Below are 17,386 nucleotides of genomic sequence, written 5' to 3'. Positions count from 1 at the left end.
TCTGGAGGCCAGTACATATTCTGTCACTAGTTCAACTACAAATTTGACCCTGGAGCATTCTATCAGATATTTGTATAATATTTCAGGGAAAATATTATAGGAGAAATCAATCAGACTCAACTTGCTTAATTGGCTTGTCTACTGATTCGACAAAAAAGAAAATCCTGTAAATTATTTAACCATTCAACCTATAAAGACAAGACATGACTAATCAAACCATAAGATACGTAATAATATCCATTTAAACAAGGAAAAAAAACATCAAAAATCCGATTTATATTGCTGAACTATGAATTTAAATTTTAAAATTATGATTTAGGTTTGGGGCTCGACGAGCTAATAGTATTGCAACAAAACACATAAAATATACAATAACCATATAATACGACATGAAAACAGTCGCAATATTGTTCTGCACATATTGATATAAGATGACTTTTACCGGTCGTTTAGAATAACACTGCAAGATAATAATTCGTTCTAATGTTGACGTTTCGTTCCGATTATGTTTCTTATAAGCTTCAGATATAAAAAAAAACATTTCAATCAATACATTGGGGGTGACTGTTGGCAAGTTTCCATATTCCAATATAAATAAAATAATATATGGGTGACCCTAAGGTCTTAAATCGAACAAGTTTTTCGATTGAAACCCAATTTTATATAATATAATAGCCTTCCGATACATCAAAAGGTGCCAAAAAAAATGTACAGAAGATCAAATCGACCACCAATTCACATCACTAAAAGCAACACAATTTCAACCATGTTAAAGTAAACAGCGGGTGATAGGTTGCCAGGTTATCGTTTAAAATGAGGTAAACATCACAAACACAAATGACCCTCTGGTGAAAAGGGATTTAAGCTGATTCGATAGAATGTTACAAATTCGCTCAACCCAACCCTTGTACCGCTATCACTTACGAAGAAATGTTTTTCTTTGCATATTTAAATCCCACGACCCGAACCATCATTCTTCAACGCTTTTGACGCACTGCTGCGACCTCACAAAACAACCAAACCGGATGGAAAAACGGATCACAAAAACAAACAGTGGAACCACTAGAATTGAGTTACCTGCTCGGAATCGCCGGGGGATGCCTGGCGGCTTTCCTAATCCTCGTCTGCCTGTGTATCTACGCGATACGGACGAGGAAGTGTTGTTTTAGAAGTAAGTATCACTTTACAAACCTCATCCATATTATAATGCCACTCAACGAGGCACTTTCCACCAGATTTGCCAAGCATTTGTTTATAGCTATCGTTTCCATCCCTCTTCACTACAGATCGAAACAACTACAAAACATCAGAAAAGGACAGGTGAGTTGAAACATTCCACACTGTTCTCGAGGGACGGCTCAGAGTCAATTATACTTTACATATAACAAGACATGGTATTTCGGTATTCCAATGATCCATTTCCAGTGTCAAACACGCATATTTCCATCCGACAAGTAACGGCAATGCTCGATTCTATGCATGCAGAAAAATATGGCTACCGTTTGCACCTGCTTGGTAAAACCCACAATCCGTATGGTGGCAGTTGTGAATTTTCTCTGAATAAACCCTCAACCGTATATGTCTTGCTACTCGTAGATCGGAAAATATCTATCTGCCTTTCGCTTACCAAATCAAGCTGCCTCTTGTGTCTTCTTGTTAAACGTAGCGAACGACGATAAAAGTTGATAAAATATTCAGATGGTAGAGAAATATTAAAATACTTTCCATCTTTCGATATGGCCCATCCGGATTCTGGTTCACGACTTTAACCGAAGGTTTTCGATTAAAAGACATGCTTTTATTTTAACTTGTCATAAATTATGCTTGTTGATATTTTGCGAAACGTTTACAATTTATAAAAAGTGAATTTGTTTAGAATCACATCTTCCAAATGAAATAAAAACTACTGACGTTCTGTGTGATTTATACTCTGCAAGTCAATATCCAATATGCAAAATATCCAACCCTAATCACAGCGGTGGTGTAGTGGTAAGCGTGATTGCCTCTCGCCCCAGCAGTCCTAGGTTCAATCCCAGTCGGCACCGCCGGGATTTTCTGAGGCATAAAAGCTCTGATCACGGCTTCCTTTGGGAGGTAAGTAAAGCCGTTAGTCCCCGGTTCATGAGTTGATGGGTCAATAGGTAGGGTCTAGGTATGGGAGCTGCCTCCCTGGCGTCGGTAGCATTGGTACGGAAAACAAGATCGACGGAAAACAAGATCGACGGAAAACAAATCAAAGAAAAAAAAACCCTAATCATATTTCAAGCAATGTAGTTTCCGAAGAACTCACTACATAATTGCCAAGATGAAGAAGATGCAAGATAAACGAGTAAGCTCGTACGGAATCGCTACTGATAAGAGGAATGGTAGGCAACTGTGGACAATAATTTATGATTCCAAACGCGTGTGCCCGCTTGCCAATGCCAACCGAGCCATCATAAATCATCTGAACGACATTGAAAATTGAAAATAACACATGACAAATGGTTACCGGGAAAGGGCAATTTTTCTCTTCCATCACATGTGCGAACTATTTCCTCTGTAAATCCGACCAAATGATAACAGTTTGTAGAGCCATGTCGAGTCGGATTTTCAAATTATATTACACACCCGTTACTAAACGAATGGCATTGTTGAACAAAAGACATATCCCCTAAGGAGTTCTTACATCGTATTTTATGCATCTAGGGTTGCGTTATCTATTATATGTTTATGCTCCAAAATTGGGCCAATCGCTTGGAAAAACTTCCTTATGTTTTCCATTTGAAACTTATTATAAATTTAAGCATCATCGTTTTTATATCCAATGAAACCTCCATGAGTCGATATTCTATCTGTCGATTCATGGGATCAACAATGTAATTTTAACGTGAAACCACGTAATATAAAGTACATTGTAACACTTAACACTATAATAATAATTTATCTAGAATTTATCACTTTAAATTTAAACCTTAAATAAAATATAAGCATTTTTAGTGCAGCCCAGTGCGGCTGAACTCGGTGGTTCAGCCGGCGCGGGTGGTGTAGTGGTAAGCGTGACTACTTTCACACCCCAATAGGTCTGGGTTAAATTGCAGCAGTGGTCGGTAGGATTTTTTGAGGCATAAAAATGTCTGGTCACGTCTTCCTTCGGAAGGGAAGTAAAGCCGTTGGTCCCGGCCCATGTGTATTGAATTGAATGGGTGTGATATCCTACGCAGGTGTAGAAGCTGCCTTCCTGCATAATCGATTGCCGTCAATTGATTGCAATCGATGTCCTTCGGTGATTGGCACTAGATTGCGGCACACAGACAACCGTTAAATAAAGAAAAAAAGAAGAAGAAGAGCTCGGTGGTTGGAGCTCCATTCGAATTTATCTTTTTAATCGCAATACCATGTGTAGTAAACACAAATTACTAATCGATCAAACAAGACCTCTCGGATTTTCATAAATCTTAGCATAATTGTTTGTATGGGCAATCAATCCCATTTTTAATGTTATCTTTTTTCAAAATGGCCTTTTCAACATTTTTTAATAAATTGCAGCACTTCTGATCGAAATAACGTCTAGGACAAAGTTGTAGAAAAAAAATAAAGTGTTTGTTGGAAGAATATTCACGGAAAATTTATTTGGTAATCTTACCATGGTTTTCAAGATTCCACGAAAATGCACTTTTCATGAGCTTTTTCTTTTAAAAAAAAATCATAAAAATTGAGCAAGGATATTTTGAGATATTTGAGTATTTCACACTTTATTGGAACTTATACTCAAAATTAAAAAAAAATCCTTGTGTATTTTTCCCAGAAGCACTAGATTTTTTCTTTAAAACTTTGTTTCAGGCGTCATTTCGATCAGAAGTGACGTTTTCATGCTAAAATTTCTTAAAAAATGTCAAAAACGCCATTTTGAAAAAAATTACAAGCTAAAAAATGGTTGAATTTAAATAAAAATAACCCCATAACAAACAATTATGCAAAGTTGCATGCAAATTGGAGAACGTCGAGTCAAAAAAGAATTTTAAGAAAAATAATGTTTAGTTTTTATACCTGGTTACCATAGAGGGTCACCAGTTCTAACCACCATAACATCACTGTAGCCTAGTCAATTAAGGTGCTGTATTACCAAGCCAGAGGTCGCAGGTTCTCGATACCCAGTCTAGTTTAGAAAATGTTCATAGAGCCTTGTGCTTATGACACAATATACAAGTTCAAGCATTAATTGGCGTAGAAAGCTCTCAATTGACAACCGTGGAAGTGCTTCAAAGAACACTGAGATGAAAGCAGACAAAATGTTCACATAAGAAGTGTCAAAGGTAGAAAAAAAAGAGTTTTCCACAGGGCTGTGTTCTGTACAGATCTCCCGTATCTGCTTTCACTGCGGAAATGAAGTCCATTAAGGCTGCGATAGAATATTTACCAATGCTTACGTAAAATTATTATTCATAATAGCACCTCCAGACTGAATCGGAAATTTAACATTAAACATCCATAAATTCATCAAATTCAAAATTAAGCACTTGATGCAGCATACGGAAATGTTTTTCCCTCGTTTTTCTCTGTCTCCGTTGCAGTTCGTAATCTTAACAAAAAAAAAACTCTCTCAGAATCTTCCCCCGGTGAGGTGCAGCGCTGTCTACTGCTAGGTCATACAAGCACGACACCCACTAGACTGTCAATGTTCGCACTAGAGATGATACATTATTCAATACCAAGCAGCCTAACGAAAGCTTTAATATAGTCCCCGCAACGTGTATGCATATTCTGGAGAAACATGAATGGCAGAAAGCACTCACACAACGTGGGGTAAATTAAGGAAAAGGAAGTACGAGCAAAAAGAGTGGCACATTCGTGGTAGTCTTCTACCGAGATTCGGTGCATGTGTTTCATTTTGAACCATTTTCCGAAGGCATAACTACACAAAATTACGTTACCAGTGAATAAAAAATAGCATCCTCCATACGTACTACAGCACGTCGCTTAGCTCTGCAAAGCAAGCATTTGAGGATGGAGAGACAGATACGGAATCCCTTTCACAGGGCGATACCTACTTGCTAAAACTTGAGTCAACACGAGCAAAGCCGACGCGCATAATAAAGGTTTCATTTTTCTTCAAAATTTATTCATCGGCACGTGATCGAACAAGAATGTCTGAAACATGCTCGCTACCTGGCCAGCATCAATTTATAAAACCGACCCAATAGGTCTGTGCCTGTGCCCGTGAAGGATAACACTTTTAAGATGTAGACGAGGTTAAATACAGTGTGTGTCTATATGTTGAAAAACCTGCCTAAATGCTCTGAAACTTGTAATAAAATAAGACTGCAACAATTGAATGCACATACTCTTTCCGTTTGCAGCAAACATAAAAGACCATAGAGCAAGTGTGCCAGTTGCATCAACCGATGTTACATCGAGTTACAGAATTATCAATATGTTTAGCACAAAAAAGTGTGTTTTGTTCGTTTGCTGAAAATCATGAAACGATCCATCTATCCTAGCAACATACATGTTGCAAAACAGTTGAGGCAATGTTTATGTGACTTATTGCAGTCACATTCAATATGCTGCAACTTTCTGCTACAGATTTGTACTGCTTGGATACCTTGATTTAATTTCGATAATAACCTAAGAATCAATGAGAGAAGGTTCGTCTTACATCAGGACATGGCTAATTTGTTCCTTAGTATTCAACGATAATAAGATAGTATTCAAATGATATAATAATTATTATAATTCATCAGGATTTTCCGATGGAGAACGACTCTATTTACGATGCAGGAAAGATTTTGTTTTGTGTGGTGTGCACGGTGAGTAAATAGAAAGAAGTTTGATGGCGATTCTAAATATTTCCTGCAAAGAGATGATGCTGCGATGCAAGTAGATGCGAGAAATGAAAAAAGATTTTTCGTAGATTGATTTGCTACTGTGAGATTTTCCGGGCATCTAGAGTTGAGATTTAGTCTTAAAAGCCGCACACAATTATCCGGATCTGTCCAACTAACAATTTTCACAATGTAAACGCTTTACTCATTTCATTTATACAGCCTCAAGCTGTATTCAAAAGTTATACGATATGAGGAAATATTTACTCAACCTCTATACTAGTAAATCTGGCGAATTTAGTCAGCTAATTATGGTTGTTGGGATGGTTGGGACAAGCTCTTATTGCATATCCATTAACGCTTCTATACAGCTGTTATCCTGCTGTTTAGTTGTGTGTCAACTTAAATGGCGCTTATTTAATCTTTTCCCGGTTATCCAATAATCACTACACAGCTTTCTCTTAAAGCCGTGTTAAATACCGGCTACATATGCTTTTTTTATGGAGGAATTTATTGAGTTTGTTTTGCTGTGATTCAAATTAATCGAAATTAGTTTCAAGTCATCACCAAATTATTTACCCTGCACCGGAACCTGGAATCGAACTCGAGACGATCGCATTGGCAAACCTTGACACTACCAACTGTGCTACGCCAACACTTTGAACTGATGTAAACAAATCAACATGCCCTTCTAGAACAAAATCGCTGAGTAGAGACTTTATAATAGTGCACATGAATCACGTTTCTCGACTAGTTACTTCAGCTTTGTAAAGGAGCAGAGTAAAAGCTGTAAAACTTCACACGTCTAAAAATAAACGTAGTTCCCTGTGAGCATGCTTCCGAAGTAGCTCTAACACAGTTTATTAGCTGAGTACAGGATGTTTAGTTGTTGAAAAAGCACTTTTGATGTTTATGTTATTCAGCAAGAGTGGTTGGTTGTGTAGAAGCCATTAAATGAGTAACATATTCACTTTATTAGCTTTGTTTTGCAGTAACAAGTTGAAAGTTGATTAGTATGTGTATAAAAGATACATTACGGTTTTTTGGCTGTTGTTATTCAGTGCGACTGACAAATTGAATAATGGTTGTGAAAAAGATGAGTAAACGCTCTCCAAAACTATTTTGTTAGCTGCTGCTTGTAGCTGTATCTGCAGCTTCTTTTCATCTACTTTACAGCACAACGCTGGAAAAGTTGGCTTATAAAGCTGAAAATGTTAGTTGGGTGGTCCGTTGCGGCAAAGTGACAGCTAGATGTATTGTCCAACTATCAGATTTACCGAACGGTTCAGATACGGGTGCATTGTGCGTGGCATTTTAGCATTATTCACATGCAATGAATCCAGTTTTGATACGTTACGGTCAATTTGACACCAGACAAACGATATGTCTGCTATTTCACCATAACGCATAAAATCAGACCTGGTGGCCTTCCAATTGGATCTCAAACGCCGAGCTCCATCTTTGGTATTACCAGAAACCAATATGAACAAGAATCTGAGGAGGCAAAAACAAAGGATAAAATTTTGCCTTAGATTTACACCAGTACAATCATTCATTAGGCTTCGAAATAATCAGTTAATTGTTTTTCAAATCATTTACATTCATTTTGTGCATTCATTTACATTCATTTGCCTCTAACTTTTTTCATCAACAGCATTCCGCAAAATGATGTATTGAGCTTTAGTAGGTTTTGTTATTAGCTACAACTTTTGCCAGTTACTCAAATCAGTATCTCTTATGCATCACAAATTAGAGCGGGCAGAACTCATTACTGTTTTTCAGTGAATGTAAAATACATTCACTGAAAAACAGTAGTGGATTCTATTTGCTCTGGTTTGTCATGCATAAGAGATACGGATTTGAGTTCGTAGCAAAAGTTGTATCGTATAACAAAACCTACAAAAGCTCCATACATTGTTTTGCGGAGTTCTGTCGATGAAATAAGTTAGGGACAAATGAATGTAAATGAATGCATGAAATGAATGCAAATGATTTTCCATGCCTGCCCCTTGCCTTGAAAACATATTGATTTTTATATCGAAATTCCAAAACTAGTTCATTGTATCAGCTTTGGTTTAAACCAAAAAGAAAGTGGATGCAAAGTACCAAAATCAATGTGAGGTAGATATGTTATATGTTGGATTTGACAGCCACAGCATGCCCTTGGGAAGAACATCAACGAAGAACAAGCAAGTCGAATGAAATTTCACATGGGCCCAGACAAAAGCATGCAGCAGCCAAGCAGAGATGTAAGGTACTGTACCAACTTTATTACCTCAAACAATAATTCATAAAATTAACAAACTTGTTACAGTACCTTACGGAATCAAAATAAAAAAAAAGAAGTAACAAAATTGTTCGTGTACAAAAATCAGGATACATGGCATTGCTGTAACCACAAGTCTTTCAAGTTGGCCCTATGCTCGAAAAATACTTAGAAAAATTTAATTTTAATTGCTGACCAATATACCGAAAAAAAATCCAAGTCACATAAATTCATGTGATGGCATATTTTATTCTTCTTCTTCTTTCTTCTTCTTTCTTCTTATTCGCATTTCAAGCTTATTGCTTAGCGCATATTAGCTTATTGCGTGCTCTCAACTTAGTGTTCTAAATGCACTTCCACAGGTATTAATTGAGAGCTTTCGATGCCAATACCAATGCATGAATTTGTATATTGTGTGGCAAGCACAGTGATACTCTATGCCCAGGGAAGTCGAGAAAATTTCCAATCCGAAAGATTCCCTCGACCGGACCGGGAATCGAACCCGCCGCCTCCGACTTGGTAATACCGTGCCTTTACTGACCAGGCATATTTTATAAGTGATGTCTAAAATCCCAAAACAATTAAAACCAAGAAGAACTGCTCATGTTTGAAAGAAGGAAAAATAAGTGCTGAAAATCTCGGAAACATAATTATGTCTGCAAACTGGTCAAAATTGATGTAAGTCTGGATAAGCTGGAGACCATTCAGCCTAATAATTATTCGTTTTAGTGACCTTCCAGTCTAATGACCATTTTTCCTGATGACCATTTGGTCTAATTAACTTCGGCCAAACGGCTGGACACCATAATATCTTACTAAGAAAAATCCATAAAAATTGCTTGCGTTATTATTGTATGACCCCTAGGTACTACAACATATTTTGTATAAGCAACAGAATTCAAAATCAACGATCAAAACGCTTAATCCAATGTTTCAAGGGTGGCAGATTCGTTCTTCATGTTCAGATGTCCTGGTAGAGATTCTAGTTCTGGTTTATCAGCTTTTGGTAGGCAGATCTGAGCTCATGCTGAATGTAGGACCCAATCCAGTAGCCAGCTTAAATATACATCATTATAAGCACAGATTAGCCATTTTGAATCTAGGTAAATATTTCAAAACGGTGTATTCGATATGTTTTAATACACCGTAGCTCACAAACTTCACCTCCAATCGAAATGACGTCTGAATTAAAGCTGTAAGAAAAAAATACATAGTAAAACATGACAGTGAAAAGTTCAATGAAATTGAATGAATTTTCAAGGATCATCGATAACGGCGCCGGTGATGTAGTGGTAAGCGTGACTGCCTCTCACTCCAAAGGAACTGAGTTCAATCCCAGTGGTGGCACCGTTGGGATTTTCTGAGGCATAACATCTATGATCACGCTTTCCTTCGGTAAATCCGTAGGTCCCCGGTCAATGAGTTGATGGGGTTGATAAGTAGGTTCTAGGTGTGGGTGGGAACTGCCTCCCTGGCATCGTTACCATTGGTACTCTCAGAAAACAAGATAGACAGAAAACAAATCAAGGCAAAACGATATTTGAAATTAACGTGGTGAAAATTACAAAATAGTTGTATCTATGTGGCCCTGTCAGTAAAAAAATACAAATGCTAACGAAAAATACTTTTGCGCAGTGTTAAATCTGAAAAATTCGGGGAACAACGACTTTTAGTAAAATTTATAAACATTTTGTTATGAATGTTTTTACCCATCAAACAATTTTAAAGGTTTCCTAGATCTTTCGCTAGCTGGTGCATATTTAACGGTGTTTTTTCTCATGCTGAACTGCGGCCAAGTCAAGCCCTTGAAATTGAATACATTGAATAAATTCATGAAATTTCAATATTGCTCGTAATACAATCACGTTGGTCCCTCTCTTGCAATAAAATAAATTTAATGCAACTCCTACATTTGGCCGACAATTTTGGGTGGAAGGGCTTCGCATCTGCAAAACCCTTGGGCAAAAATGTTCCCAAAATAAGCAGCAGAACTCGTTGTGGAAATTCCATCAGCAACGAGTTTGCTTTTAAAAAAGCGACAGAACAAGTGCCGTAGAGTCGCCGAGCAATATTCAAATTCAAGTTGTGGTATCATGTTTCTCCTAAGGGCAGCGAGCTCTGTGCCAGTTGTGGGCTAAAATCCCTTACCTATTACGGAAGAGTTACATCTCGCCTGCGATATGCGGCATGACAGAATGTCACAAGAGCGAAACAAGCGTCGACCCTCCTGCTGTCATCCTGTACTTGCTGCTGATGATATTGCTGTGATGTTGTGCCATCCTGGCCATGACGCTGCACGACCCTGTCCAAATCGGTGTGTCACCGTGGGTTGTGTTGACTGAATCGCTTGTAGGAGTGGAAAAAACCTTCCACTCTCCCAACAACTAAGTACAAGGTACATTTCAATACGGAATCTCGTTCGTAGCGTGATACATGAAAAATATATACTCATTGAAGTTACACACAATATTAACAACATTATTACAAGCAGAGCGGGAAGAAATATAATTAAAACATGATCTAATCCACCATCAGTTAGATATTACCTTTCTTTTACATGTCGCATGCATTAATGACGATCCAATGATAGAAAACTAATGGTAACGGGGATGGCACTCATCAAACAACAATTTTAGAAAGAGAATGGAAAAATTACGCCCTTCTCACACATAAAAATGAGGATAATTATAGGATGGGTTGTATCAGAGTTGAAGTAAAAATGATTTTTTATCAACAATTATGTATATACTCGGTCATTCCCCTCCTTGGTCATTCATGACTTTATATTGGGATTTAACTATTGAACTTATATTACAACATTAAAAATTATGACTAAACAAGTAAAACTTGATACTAAGGAAGTAAAAAGTAAAGAGTGAATAGGTTCAACTTGTATCTTTAAATATCTGCTAATGAGCTTTAGAGTATAATTTCTCTTAATCTGGTGATATCTCATCAATCGTGATCTGGTGACGTCACATGAATCACGAGTAAGAATAAAGAAGGGTAAAAGTTCAACCTTAGTTTAAAAATCTAAATATCTCAAACTCTAAGCATTTGGAATCAAACTAATTTCATACATAGAATCCCTAAAACAAAGTTTACAACTAGCTCTTACAGAGTTTTAATAAATGTACAGTTCATTCGTAGCTAGTGAAAGAGTGTTCAAAACGAACAGCGGAAATGAGTTTTTTTAAGGCATTTATTCAATATCTCAAAATTCCGCTGAATATAATGGGATATTAACGTATTAAAAGTTAGATTTTTTGACAATAAATCGCATGCCTAGGTGGTTGTGCATGGCACGAATCATTTTCGGGTAGTTTGAGGTAAAAATTAGAATTTAATTGTTTTTTACTGAAAGTGGTACTGCTGAACCTTAAGAAGATTAAGTCCAATTTTGAATTTGATGCATACAATTATGAAGGACAATCTTAGCTTTGAAATGAAACTTGTTTTATTTAAAACGATTGACATTTTTCTTAGTAATCGACTGTAACACATTTTTAAGCACTAAAAAATAAGGATAAATTCCTTATTTTTGCGTCAAACTACCCGAAAATGATTCGTTCCGTGAACAACCACCTAGACATTCGATTTCTAGTCAAAAAAAGCTAACTTTTCATGTACAAATATCCCATCTGTTCTCAAAATTGGCAAAAAAAATAAGGACAATGAGGAACGTACATGGGAAAACAAAAATGCAAATGCAATGACTAAATTCAAATTGCAAAACCTTTTTACAAATATCTAAATGGATAAATAAACCCAAACAAATTCCCATGTACGGGGGATAGTGGTGGGCCATCATCAAATCCAGCGGCATTTTGAGATATTGAATTAAATGGTGGAGCAAAAGCTCGATTCAGCAATAGGGCAAAAAGCTCGTAAACTTAATGGCAGTTTTTGGGAATAATTACCACTAAAAATCTTTAAATGTCCCAAATGGTGCGAAGGACGTCAAGAAACTACATGATTGGGTTAGGTTATCTTTACTAACGAGCCTGGCTGACTGAATTTTACTCCAACAGGGAGATTGACGCGCCCTTCCCAACAAACAATTTTAGCTGCAGATTAGCTTATACAGCTAAAATTTGCCTTATGCAGCTAATTTTTGCCTGTATAAGCTAAGCTGCAGCTAAAATTGTTTGTTGGGTTCTTAATAAACCATCCTGTAGGAAGCTTAATAAGTATTGCGAATTGCGTTATTCGATTTGTTGGATCGTATCGTTTTTTTTCCCCTGATTTGTTTTCCGTCGATGTGACTTTTGGAAACAAATAGCATTAATTTTCGTTGAAAATTTAAATTGCGTGATATAAAATAGAAGTGTAAAAAATCGTGTTAAAAGAAAATTGAAAACATTTCCAATCAAATATGCACAATTTGTTATTCTTTATCAAATCCAACGCAACGGCACATATCAAAAGAGAAAAAAAATTTAGAATTCATATTTAGTAAAAAGATTAATTTTTTTTCGAATCCGTTTCAAAAAGAGAGCCAAAGCGCGTGATGTGCTTAAGAACGGAAATTAGATCAAAAGCCTTAGAAGAGAAAGTATTGTTAAACATCCATATTTTAGATTACTTCAACCATAATTCAAGATTTGAAATTTCACAAACATATCCTTGTTTTACTTTGCTTAACTGTAATTTCTGAATTTTACTAAAATTTTAGATGTTGTTTCTGTTTTCAACCTCAATTCAACAAATATTTGTTTAAAATCACCATAATGCTGGATGTCCATCTTCAAAGATTTGGGGACAAGGTACTTTGGTCCCATAGGACGTTTGAATATTTTTGGAATCGAGAACTAGTTTTGTAGATGTATGGCCGGAACATGTTCTGGTTTGATGAGAATTTAAACATCAGTTCAATGGTAGAAATAATCAGGACTATACTGGCCACATGATAACTTTAGCTGGAATTTTTTTTTCAATTTGTTTATTTGTTAGGCTCAAAAGGCCACGGAGCCGAATACCAGTAATCTTTTTTAATAACAATAAATATTACTGAGGGACAATGTAAAAATTTGAAGTTTTGTTCCTTATCACAAAATATGAGACCCGTTTTTTTATTTTGTCGTTAGGGTGGTCAAAAAAATCGATTTAAAAAAAATGATTTCAAAGATCAAAATATCAAATAATATGTAAGGGGCAGTCCATAAACTACGTAGACATGTTAGAGGGGGGGGGGGTGTTGAGAGTTATCCACGGCCCATACAAATTAAAAAAAAATATGTATGGACAATTGTCTACGCAGGGGAGGGGGGGATCGAGAATCCCAAAAAATCTTTCTAGGTAGTTAATGAACAGCCCCTAAATAAAAATACTTTTTAGAAAAAAAATATAACATCGTTTTGCTGTGGAATGGCTGTATACTAATGTAAAAATAGCACAGGAATCGAAAGCTCTCAATTAATAATTATGGAAGTGCATCTAGAACACTAAGTTGAGAGCACGCAATTGCTGAATATGCGATAAGCAATAATCTTGAAATGCGAAGAAAAAGAATATAGATTTTTCTTCCGCTGTACGGTATGCGGCGATCAGCTGAGTGGGATCCGCGTCCAACACTTTCACAAAGGTCGCAATTTCATCCATTGATAGTTTTTCGCAGTTAGCTGCGAAGCTGAATCTAACAGTCAGCTTTGTTTCCACCGACATCTCCAGTTGTTTGCTTCTAACAGCGCAACCCTAGAAGTGAACGGACTTCAAACAATGTGTAAACACCACGTCAATTGTTGCTATCGAATAACAGGCTATCGCGTGAACTGTACCTAAAAGACACACCGCAACCTGTCTCGATATCGGCTCCGGTGGTGTAGTGGTAAGCGTGATCGCCTATCCACCCAAAAGGCCTGGGTTCAACCCAGTCGGCGCCGCCGGGATGTTTTGAGGCATAACATCTCTGGTCACGCCGTTTTTCGGGGGAAAGTAAATCCGTTGGTCCCCGGTCCATGAGTTGAAGGGTCGATAGGAACGATCCAGATGTGGGAGCTGCCTCCTTTGCGTCGTAGCATTAGCATTAATTAAGCTTTGTAACTATTTTCTCTATAAAATCATGGGTGGGACAAAGCTTTGACTGTATGCTGACTAGTAAGTTTGTGCATAGGACATATCCCATCTGTCCCACCCATCCCTCGCCACTTTGGTTATTTGATTTTGACAGCTGATAAAACTTAGATAAATTTAAATTAATTTTAGTTTAATCAACTATGTTGATTATTGAGTTGAAATTATTAGAATATTCAAATTACCAACATACAAAAATCAAAATTAGCGATCCCAAAATGCGCTGTTTGACATCCAGTGAAGTGGCCTCTTCCTCCACCGTCACCACCGTCCGTCCGCAATGTTTGTGTTTTGACCACCCTCATTCCCTCACACCGTTCAGCTCCAGCTGCGGAATCCAATCCGTACCGCCTTGCTCGTGAAATTGTGACGGTCGTCCGAAGGCAAAGTGCCGACTGCACACAACTACCAGATCCCAGTCGATGTATTTTCTGCAAACAACTCGGATCCAAGCGGACCTCTGCTCAATCGATGGCTGACTACCCTAATGCAAATCATCAGAAATCGATAGAACAAAACTTCAGCGTTCGACGAATTCACACAAACAACGCTATTAAATGTAAGGTTTAAATTTGAATTTCTGTAGCATGTTTGCATTTTGTTTGAACTTGTCGTTGTCGTTGCTAACAAGCTTAATATTTGTTGAAACTAATTTGTTTTTGTTTTGACGCAACTGAAATGTTAGGTTTAATCAACTAAAATTCATTTTGAATCCGAATTAATTTGTAGGCCAACTGTACATAAAAAGTCGTATAAGTCAAACAAAATTACAGACTTAAATTAACTACCATTGACTCAGCCAATTTGTCTGTGTTAATTTAGACCATTCAATTGTTTCAAACTAGTATCATTTTTCTCCATGTAAAGTAGTTTAGCTGAACCCCTAACGTCTGAAAAATGCTAAAACTATCATAAACCGGCCATTTCTGAGCAGATTTTTTTTATCTATTAACAAAATCTCAAACTCCTCAAGTTTTGATAAGTTTTAAAGAATTTTGAAAAAAAAATATTCTTAAAATAGTTTGAATTTAAATGGGGTATTTTATTTTTACGATGGGTGATTGAGAGCTAATATCCATTGGCTTATGATCAAATACTCTCAAGTCTCAACAAACAATCTAGTGGATACATTCAGGCGATGCGCAACCTAGCGACTTCACATTATTACATTGAAACTGTGTATGAAATACAAACACATGCAATCGCTTACAGTAAAGTTAGTAATATTTGTTTTAGTATGCATAAATATTCAGACGCATCGCTTACGAGTGGCGCTGTTTTCTACAAGCTTAAATTTGCAATCAGTGGACAGGGTGTAGTATAATACTTGACGGTTCAGGCATTTGTTATAATTGTATGGTGTAAACATGTGTTTCAAATGGGAACTTATTCAAATACATTTGAAAATTATAAATTTAAATAATATACTGCGAATACCTATTAAAACATTAACAAAGAGCTGAAAATTTCGTTTGAAATCAATAAAACATGCATGCCATCATAAATAATAAATAATATAATACTTTTCGATTTTTAAAAACTTATTTGATCTTCAAACAAATACATTAAAACCAGATGGCATACGCCAGAATTCACCATAATATACATTCCCCCACAAACTTGATTCATATGCCGAATCCGTTAGTAAACCTACATCAGCATTAATTCCCCTTTCTCTGTCATATGTGACTGCAAAGGAACCTATCAGAAGCGGCCTGGAATTAAGTTTTAACCCATCCGTATCAAGAAGCTGAAAATAGAACAATATATCTCCTTGACTCTTGTCCGGTACCAATCCCCCATTGTAGGACCATTTTTCACGTTGGGATGTTTTATCCTTTTCTATGGTCTAGCTTTGATGAATGTGCCGAATTAGAGATAGCAACAAAAATCTAAACAAATTTCCCACCATATTTTACTTCCGCATATCCCACATATCGTCCCATGTGCCGAACCCTAGACTGGTCTACCAAACTATGCTGTTGATGGTAGCTGAGATAGCTGTGACCAAAGGATCTCCTTGGACGAATGTTTACTGGAAAAGTTTTGTGTTCCCATCTGTGCGTCCGTCGTTTAGTCTGCGAGAGGGCCGTTTTTGGCTTCAGCTCTGTGTCCGAGGGGAAAAATAAAGCTCACACATATACACTGTGTGAATATGGTTTAAGTGGAATGAAATGTTTCCTTAATCGTCATCATAAATAATGCTGCCACTGATGTTGATGGAGGATATTCTCGTCTGTGCAATGGCTGACCAAGTTGATGTTGGTATATGTATTGTTCTGCTGGTGAATCCTGCCCATGTCCTATCCTAGTGAATGATGCTGAGCACCAAAAGAAAGAAAAAACGGTATAAAAGTTTTTTCCTGACTGAAAACACTTCGCTATAATAACTCCGCTGACGGATATATTGTGGCGAACATAGCTGTCATTTGCACGTTGTAGCCCTCAATTAAGTGATGGGTGGCGGAAGACGAACACTGAAGAGCAAACGATATGCCAGTTTTATGACTTTGATTACACCAATTTGCAAAGATGTGCCCTGGTAGGGTTATTACCGTAAACTAGAAAAGTTCCACCTTCTTGTAGTGCTTTCTTACGAACAAAGTATAAACAAAATATGGTTAATCAAAGCGTGATCCAGTAACAAAACGTCAATCAAACGAATACTGGACTTTAGATTGTAATAGAAATTTAGTTGTTTGATTAATTTGAAGCTATTGGCGTTGCCAAATGCAACCTTCTAATCGAGCCGATCCTTATATCACATAAAATCACATTTCTAACAAAAATCATTTATTTTTTGTAAGTTATTCTTTGAGTTCAAGACCAACAATTGAAAAGGCCTCAACTGCATTTTGTAAACAAACCTTGCAAGGCCATTTTCTCGCGAACCGAACTCCGCCAAAGGAAACCAACATAATGAACAGGTAGGGGAATTTCTCCTCTACCCGATTGTGGTTTAGGTTTGCGAATGTAGGTTTCGGTTTGTGAGAAAATGGCCTTACAAGGTTTGTTTACAAAATGGAGTTGAGGCCATTTCAATTGTTGGTCCTGAGTTATTTATGAACATACTGATAACGATAAGTTCATAAAACTCAGCCACTCCAAGTGCTCATCATTTACGCATTCAAACCCCTCAGCGTTCGTGGATGATAGCAACCACTTAGGCAACAGTCGGTGAACATGTTTCAGGTTTTCTCGGATATCAATCGAGATATTAAACAACATTATTCAACAACTAACG

General features: G+C 36.9%; 1 protein-coding gene across 1 annotated transcript in view; it reads left to right on the top strand.

Moving 5' to 3' along the window:
- Positions 1-17,386, top strand: part of LOC135714094 (uncharacterized) — a gene marked incomplete at its 5' end in the record, with an annotated part of 83,744 nt that overhangs the window by 28,399 nt on the left and 37,959 nt on the right. The window contains 2 exons of the mRNA XM_065237361.1: positions 1,055-1,171; positions 1,287-1,320. Coding sequence (XP_065093433.1) covers positions 1,055-1,171; positions 1,287-1,320 — 151 coding nt within the window. The remainder of the gene's footprint in view (positions 1-1,054; positions 1,172-1,286; positions 1,321-17,386) is intronic.

The sequence above is a fragment of the Ochlerotatus camptorhynchus genome, unplaced genomic scaffold (genome assembly GCF_037179485.1).
Source record: "Ochlerotatus camptorhynchus isolate MF236.1 unplaced genomic scaffold, CSIRO-AGI_Acam_v1.1 ptg000609l, whole genome shotgun sequence".
In the NCBI taxonomy this organism is placed as follows: Eukaryota; Metazoa; Arthropoda; class Insecta; order Diptera; family Culicidae; genus Ochlerotatus; species Ochlerotatus camptorhynchus.
This window is presented reverse-complemented; position numbering and strand designations above follow the sequence as displayed.